Source organism: Lolium perenne, chromosome 1 (assembly GCF_019359855.2).
Source record: "Lolium perenne isolate Kyuss_39 chromosome 1, Kyuss_2.0, whole genome shotgun sequence".
Taxonomy (NCBI): domain Eukaryota; kingdom Viridiplantae; phylum Streptophyta; class Magnoliopsida; order Poales; family Poaceae; genus Lolium; species Lolium perenne.
In genome coordinates, this window is record NC_067244.2 from 235,962,783 (window position 1) to 235,971,396 (window position 8,614).

At 42.3% G+C, this 8,614-nt stretch overlaps 1 protein-coding gene across 1 annotated transcript; it reads right to left on the reverse strand.

The window, feature by feature from the left end:
• Positions 1-633: 633 nt before the first annotated feature.
• LOC127325612 (protein MLN51 homolog) lies at positions 634-7,508 on the reverse strand. Its single transcript, XM_051352423.2, has 11 exons — positions 6,869-7,508; positions 5,401-5,503; positions 4,913-5,310; positions 4,257-4,819; positions 3,548-3,662; positions 3,174-3,296; positions 2,517-2,569; positions 2,337-2,382; positions 2,078-2,251; positions 1,076-1,169; positions 634-993 (listed from the first exon to the last, which is right to left on the reverse strand). Exons 1-9 carry the CDS (start codon positions 7,336-7,338, stop codon positions 2,224-2,226), a joined length of 1,899 nt encoding a protein of 632 aa, XP_051208383.1. The 5' UTR covers positions 7,339-7,508; the 3' UTR covers positions 634-993; positions 1,076-1,169; positions 2,078-2,223.
• Positions 7,509-8,614: the final 1,106 nt, after the last annotated feature.

Genomic DNA, 8,614 nt, shown 5'->3' on the forward strand with positions numbered 1-8,614 from the left:
CAAAAAGTAATAATCTACTCATGCTGCCCATGGATCGATCGTTGTCCTATACTAACTAGCTAGCCATGCCATGGATGTATAATCGGAGGCGAGCAAGCACCATGTTGACGATCGGGTTTGTAGTTTTTTATGATTCTTCTTCACATTGATGATTTAGACTCTTGGTCGAATGGAGATAAATGTTGACGAGTGTCTCGCAATATTTTCGTGTAGTCAAGAGGAAAGGCAAAGTTTTCTTGCATGGGTGAGTGGTAGGTGCGGATGGCACTCACTGGATCACCACCAAACGTTACTGTGTTGTGATGATACGGCACACAAACCAATGTGAGTTTGCACTGTGTTGGTTTGTTTGTACCCCGTGCTAGTTCAAACCAATGTGAGTTTACACCTGTGCTACAAACAAGTAAATGTGTGAGGCGCGACTGGAAACTACTGTACACATTGATGACCGCCAACATAAATCTGAACATATACACCATCAGGCATCAGGATTTGAGCCTGGTGATTTCGGCTGGGTTTTTCTCCAACAAAAAGATATCAAAGGATGCATTGTTTTCCTATATTCAGTTATATGTGTTTTCAAGAGTATAAGTCATCTATAGTTGGTATCTGAATCAACCATCAACGGCCAAATCAACAGCACATTTCTCAATCTTTAATGCTATCATCCATTGTTACAACAAAGTTGAGGATAGCTCAAATATATATCAGATTCTTACTGAACTTGTCACACTATCTTGGAGCACAATGCAGCACACAAATATAAGAGCTCACTTACAGGGAGGGAACTGACAAGCCAGCCAGGTACCACAAAGACAAGCACACAAGCAAAACCAACACTTATATTCCCTCGTCTTATACCATGGGAGAGAGCCTGCAGAGCGGAGGCCGGTCATATTCTTCGTCACATCCTTCATATTTCACTCATGTATGCCAATCAATGGGATGCTCAATAACAACACATCATCAAGATCAACGCCATGGAGGTACCACCTAACCATGCAAGAAAAATAACATGAACCACCGCTGACAGAATAAAAAGTTTGAACACCTCAGACTTTTGACAATATATTACCTAATAAAGAAATGGCACCACCGCAGCAGCAGCCCATCGGAATACTCACTACAAGTGATTACAGTGAGGATTCGAAAACCTTCAACTGTCAGACCTGCAAAAGGGCAGTGCCGAGTTTCATGAGTATGGCTTGTGATAACCAGAAACTACCCAACTAAGAACAAAGTTTCGTTTCATTCTGTCATTTTCATGCGGGTGGCACTGTATACAATGATAACTGCTCCTTCAAGTTCTGGGCTACAAGAACCATACTAACATCTGGCTATTGAAGGCACGTAGGGATCATGTAATGTACCAAAATATCCTTATGGGTGAAACGTTTGAACAACCACACATGAACAAGATCCACAAGGCTCATTTATGAGGAATAAACAAAAAACTTAAATTTAGGGCTACAGGATTCCCCGTGATTTAGAAGATATTGAAAACCACAAAGTTGACCTCCAAAGGCAATAGATTCTAAGTGTACCAGTTGTTTAGTTTTTAGCTATTGTAAAGATTCAACTACCTATTTTTATTAGAACAGAGTCAATAATGTGATGCAAGATTTTACTTTATTTTCCAAAGAAAAAATATTATACTATATATAGGAAATCCTTGGAGCAAACTGAAATCCAAGAAAGCGAGTAGGCACGGCAAATTGCCAACAATCTTGTTATGACTAAACTACGAAAGGTTGGACCAATAAAAAAATACTTCAGTTACTCACTGTGATAAGAAAATGTTGAAGCGCATCCCAGGAAATAATATCGTTACAATACATAATTATTAATAAGTTAAACATAATATGACAAGAAAAACCTACATCAATGAACATTCTAATGGGCACACCTAGTAGAACCTGTGGACCTGCAGCAGGCATGCAATGTCTACTGTGGTGAACATTTACGTACTATCAAGTTTCAAGCGAAAGGGCAGGACTACAGGTCACCAACAGCTGATATAAACAAACCAGAAATGAAAGGAACGATGATGGCCATGCTCAGCATTTATGATGGGTACCTGGCATTTTTTGGATACTGAATAGCACAAATGCTATAGATCAGATGCTGAAGTGTTTCAGGGATGCAGGAAGACCTCGTTGAGATAATAGGTCTTGCAAAGAGCCAAAGCTGGCAAATGAGTGTTCATTGATTATCATCGTATGCTCATTGTCCAAAGTTCATCTCCGAGTACCTGTAACAAGATGTAAAATGATATCAACACCTTGTGTTATTTAAAATCATATACCAAGCGGAATGGATATATTTCTTAACATTACCGGCGAGGTTTATTTTGGCGTCGACTAGACTCATCATTTACAACATCTGCAAAAGCGGCAAATGACTCAATATATTTCAAGTTTTAATAAAAAGAGAGAAAAGAAACTACTATTAGTATATCTGAAATTGAATATTATCAGGTAGACAAACAATGTGAGAAGGAAACAAAGTTGGTTTACCTGTTATTTCTGAGGACTTCAACTGCGAAGGGGCATTACTTGCACTAGGTTCTCTGCATAAGGAGAAGCAACAAGATTAAAAAGCCAGAATTATTCAACCTTATTTCAGTAAAGATAAACTTTGCAATGCGGCGAGTGAAAGTACAAGGACAAGACATAAGACATAATGAATTCAGATTGGTCAGTCAGCGCTACTGAAAAACAAAACGAGAAAATATATTGGGAGGTGACATGACAAAATACAAGTCCTAGAGCTTAGGCTAACTAAGTCACTTAATAATTAAATCATGGTATGCCACTGTTGTGAAGGAGACCCTCCTAACATCAGAACGAAGATGCTAGAATTCCACAAATTATGTGGCCTGATGCATTGTAATTTTTCTTTCCTGGGCTACGACCTCTGTTCATATCTTGGGACTGCGCCCTTCCCCCTTTGTTCACTGTTCATTTTTTTCTTATATAGAAAATCTACTAGTGGGGCCTCCCCTGCAGTTTTCAGCTCAAAAAAAGAAGTCTTAACCCTATCTCAAATCAGGACAGGTGTTCTTTGCAACAAAATGGAACTATAATCAAATTGATGTAATATATCTCCATATAAGCTGTACTGAGAAATCTAAATTGCTGCAGTGCATCATAGTTAGTATTTGACTGACATACCTAGGAGAAACTGGTGAAGATGCCTGTTCTGAAGGTCGAGAATAATAGCTGCCATCCATGGCTATATAAGGCGAGCCATAAGTCGGTCCTAAGCCTCCAGCGGAACCAGCCAATATTGGTAGCCTAAATTCAGTCAGAAGCACAGACAAAAGAAATTAAGTTATGAATGTCACAATCAACTGAATAAACGACATTACACCAGTTTGTGCATAAAACCATGTAATACCGAACAAATTTTCTTAAATTCACCATGGCAATTACAGCCATAATAAAACTCAAGCTGTTGATAACAATGAAAATTGCCCCGTCATAAAATCAATAGACAACAGTAGCACACCATATCAGAATAGAAACTACTGAGACAATCTTCTTACCAAGCCATCTCAGAATTGTTGAGGCCAAGTTGTTGCTGAGACACAAATCCTGGTAGAGCCATACCAATCGAAGGAACACCAGGTCCACCTGGATGCTGGCCTCCAAACTGCATGACTGTATGAAAGATAACAGTTACTAGCATTAGTTAGGTTGCTAAAATCTGTGCAAGACTAAGACACTAAGAATAGATACATTTACTAGCATTAGTTAGGTTGCTAAAATTTGTGTAAGACTAAGACACTAAGAATAGATATAGAAAACCGGATGTTGTATAATGGTACATGCGCGCTTCCTCGGTTAGTAATTACCAAGAAACTGATAACCCTATCAGCACCATAATTATGTGCCTATGGAGTATGGAAATTGGAACCCAATCAACATCAACCAGCAGAAACATAAAATTTACTGCTCAAGGCACCCTGCGGCATGCCTCTGTATTGAAACTTAGTAAGCACTTAATATTCAGCAAAAATACCATGTTCAACTTAGTTGGTTTATTTGTTTCATGCTTGACCAACATAAGACATCACAAATAATATTAGTTTAAGGTAGGTTTCGATATTTTTCGTTAAAATGCATGGCATCCTATACATCTCTAGTACTCAGTATGAATTAATATCCTTTAGATGGTTGAATTACTTCTATATTCTCTTCCCATACATGTAAAGCATGTTACTATATTGTTATTCACAGAGTACCAATACAAACCTGGAAAGAGCGCTGGGGTGCCATGGAAACCCTGATCACCAAGAGAAAGACTTCCTGTAACCCCGGGAACATGACCTCTGCCATAGAGAAAGGAAGCACGCTCTTCTCCTTGGTCACCATGTTGTCCCTTTACCGCCCATCGAGTAGTAGCCTTGTTTGATCCATGAGGTGAATAAGTTTCAGCGTCTTCAGTCAAAACTGGCGGAGATTGGTTATTTGACGATGATGGAGACAAATGTGATCCAGGGCTATCAATGCCCTTTATAGGGCCTTCAACAACCAACTTGCCATGCCCAACAGATGGTACAAAAGCCTTCCCTCTCGACAAGGGGGCATATTGTGGGGTTGGAGAAACACGCTCCATCACATTGGGGAGTGAGAACGGTCCACTAGTAGTACTGGGTTGTGATGGCCGAGAAGGGTAAAAGGGCGGCGAAGCTGAACTCAAGTTTGATGCAAAGGATTGCTTATTTGGAAAACCTTGTTCAGGCCGAGAATTTGAATTCTGAGGCTGGTGTCTACCCAGTTTTGCGTTTGACAGGGCATTTTCAGGATTCTGTGATCTGAAATATGGTTACAAATCAAAACATGCTGATGTTAGTTTTATATCAGAACAAATGTGCTAAGGCTGCATAAGAAGAAAACCTTCCACCCACCTATTATTTTGCTCTGACGAAATCTCAGTGGTACTCCTCGAACGTGGTTGGTAACGCTTAGAGCCTCTGCCTCGACTCACTCTTGGTGTGTCCTTGTTACTTCTGGAATTGTCATTGTAAGTGCGAGATTCTTTTGGAACCATGTTCAAGCTATCAACATCATCATTATGAGAATGAGACGGTTTGGAAGCTCTGTTCTTCCCATTCGCATGTGGATCTGGTCTTGGATTCTTCATATTATCACTGGCAACATGCGTTCCCTTGGGAACATAACTGTAGTTCTGGTTATCATCATGTGCTCGTGACCTGTTGCCTCTGAAATTACCACGGCTACCACCACGAGTCCTACCGCCAGGTAGGTTACCACGCCCTCTAGAGCGGCCTCTCGGATTTCTTATCTGGAAGCAGAAAAGACAAAAAAAAAAACAGCTTCGTAAGAGAACATGCATTGAAGATAAGGCAGAGTACTCGCCTATTCGGCTACTCACATTGCCATTATGATAACCGCGTGGATGCATCTCATCATATCTGTCATGAACCCACGCTTGCTCCTCTTTAGGATTCCACAAATTTCTATCACTCAAAATTCTCCTGAATTGACAATATGGATAGATTAGGAAGCAGTTGAAATCTGGATCATGGTTCACCATCAATATCGAGAGAAAAGAAATTAAGCATCGTATCAACAATTATGATACAAAATTAAGCAACATATCGGAAATTAGTGTGTTGAGATAAAACATATGCAAACACAGTAGATGTTATCTAGCTCACTGGAATTTTAGATCACTTCGGTGGATGCTGGCTCTAGGATTCGACAACTTTCTACTACTGATTTATATATAATATATCACACCAACTAACATATTATGCCAGCCTAATACAATATATCACATGCACTTACACCTTATAATTTAGGCTGGCGCTTTTCTGCTATTGTCTATCTACAATTCTGTGGCATTGTATCTATTGGTGTTTCTGGTATAATGGGGCATCAAGTTACCAGCATATCCATGCTAAACAGTAGTTTGCCATATATAGTGGAGGGGACCTGTGGGGTTAAGTACCATGACTACTGAGTTTAATTCTAAATATACTTGTAGAAAAGTAAAGATCACTCTTCCATGCAGCACCTTATCCTCCAAGTTAGTTTGCTCCATGTTTCTATTGACAATTAACTTTTGGCAAGTAATGGCCGTGCATGCGTTAGAATTTCATGTGTCAGTACACGAATCAAATACATCAGTGCCGTATCAGTTTTTGGCCTCTTCTGACATGTTTAGAACACTAGTTAACATGCTAAGACTTTTTTACATCAACTTTGGTGAGACTAACCATATATGAAACCTCTCCCACTGAAATTTAGATGCATCTAAGGCTCAGTTTCGCATCGCGGTAGACTGATAATCACATTGTCTAACCAGCTTTTGGTTATATTACAGTTTTGTTTCACTACCCTTTTGCTAGTTCCATGGCAATTTCTCTACAAGGGGTAATAAAGTAGGTCTAGCACAGCACAATTCGAGTATTCAACCACCGCAAGCTGAGCCTAATTAAGCTAGTAGCTAGCAATTCTGATGAAACTAACAAACAATTGGGTAAAACCTGTATTATTCAACATAATCCCGTAGCTAGTAGCAAAATTGAGCGATTAATTTGAGATAGAAAAGCGAAATTGAACAGTTGGGTGGTGATTCCAAATGGCTAACCAGCTTTTGGTTATATTGCTGTTTTGTTTCACTACCTTTTTGCTAGTTCCGTGGCAATTTTTCTAGAGGGATAATAAAGTAGGTCTACACAGCAGTGTTCAGGTATTCAATAACTTCAGAGGCTAAGTAAACTGACTAGCAATTTCGATGGAAGTAACAAACAATTGGGTAAAACCTATATTCAGCAATGATCACGGATGCAGTAGCGGAATTGAGCAATTAATTTGAGATGGAAAAACGGGAGAACCTGCCACGCCCACGGCCGCGGGCCTCCTGGAAGCGGTCGTCGTGCATGTAGAAGGCGCCCGCCGTCGGCACGGCGAAGGGCTCGGCCTCCTTCTTCCCCTCCTCCCCCTCCCCCTCCGCGGCCTCCTCCCCAGCCTCCCCTGCCCCGTTGACCGCACCGGCCTCCCTCGGCGCCGCGGCAACCGCCCCGCCGCGCCCTTGCTCGAAGTCCTCGTACACCTCCTCGTATTCCTCATCGTACACCTCGGCGGCGCCCTGCCCGTCGGAGTCCGCGTCGGATCCGGCCTTCCTCCGCGGCAAGGGGACCTCCTCGTCGTCCTCCTCCTCCTCTTCCTCGTCGCTCGCCTCGGCCCGGCGCCTCACGGCCGGGAGCGGCAAGTCGTCGAGGTCGCTCTCGTACTCCTCCTCCTGTTCCTCCTGCTCCCGCTGCTCCTCCGTCTCCGGCTCCGGTTTCTCCTCCTTGTCGGCCATTGGCGGCGAGATCCCGCGGCGGCTCGGCGGAATTGCGCGAGGGAATCAGGGCTCCGCGGCGGAGGGTTCGACGGAATCTGGATGCTGCGTGTGGACGTGGGGTGGGGGGAGAGGTTGGATGAGATTAAGAAGTAGGAACGGCAGGAAGAAACAGTCAAAAAAGGAAGAAAAACCTGTCAGCGTTTGGTGACGCCATCGGACACGGCTGTCCAAATCCAAATCCTGGAGCAGTTGGATCGGGGCTCTGACGATGGATGATCCGGCCGTGCCACTGAAACCGCTGGCCCACACGCCGGTCGTGGGTTTTTTTTTGGGAAGATGACATATGCTATGCGGTCACAAAGCCGGATCCAAGGGTTTTGCTTAGGACTAAAGCTTTGTCCAAACCGGAAAGTTAACCTCCAAGGGTCAGCGAGGTTAACTTTTTTGTTTTTATTTTTGGCAGGAGAAAAAGGGTATGGTGGGGCTAAAATACATTGTTGCGAGGTCAACCGCGTCAAGTTTTATTCTATAGCATTGTTGGTCATGGCGGTTGATCGCATCGACCAGGTCAATCTTGGCTTCAAATATGTCAATGGACATCAAACATGTCATTGTGAGTAGAGTTAGTAGAGGTGAGCGATGAAAACATGTACATGTAACCCACGTAAACGCTAGAGATAAGAGAAAAAATACAATATGTGGAATAAGACGGTTGCCCATACAAAAATGAATTCATGGTGCGAAAAAAAGATGTTCTCAATATAATTGAATATGTCAATGGACTAAAGGTTTTCCCTCTCTCACACCTTCTATTACCCGCTAGTGATATGTGTTTTTCCCTCTCTTTCTCAATCCTGGCTTTCACATGGTTTTCGCAATTAAGCCTAAAAATTGTTGTTGCCCCCCTCTTTAGCCACCGTTGTTTCGGTGTGCTCTTATTCTTTCACGTGTTGACTTTCTCTTCTTCCGTCACACGCGAGTGGGGGTGTTGTGAAGTGTATATGTGGATTGACTAGCCCTTTCCATCAGTTCGGACTTTTGGTTCAAGTGGCTAGTGCATGAAGCTTAACACATTTCACATGCTCATATTCTACTTGGGGCATCTCTATCTCTTTTGTTTTTATCCATCAATCCACTGTCATGTAGTAAGGGCTCGTCTGGATGTCGATATTGAGGTCTTGGCATTGAATTTCAGTCTTGAAAAAACAAATGTAGTTGTCTGTCTGGTCATGGCATTCCCGCTCCAGATTTGGCGTTGCTGCCAAGCCAGTTCCTTGAGCGTTGACATTCGAAG

Excerpts from the sequence above, each read along its gene's own strand:
- LOC127325612 (XM_051352423.2), bottom strand. The coding sequence starts at position 7,338 with ATGGCCGACAAGGAGGAGAAACCGGAGCCGGAGACGGAGGAGCAGCGG. Across the intron at positions 5,311-5,400 it reads GCGGTTATCATAATGGCAAT|ATAAGAAATCCGAGAGGCCG; the intron begins GTGAGTAGCCGA and ends TTCTGCTTCCAG. Across the intron at positions 2,252-2,336 it reads CGCCAAAATAAACCTCGCCG|GTACTCGGAGATGAACTTTG; the intron begins GTAATGTTAAGA and ends ATCTTGTTACAG.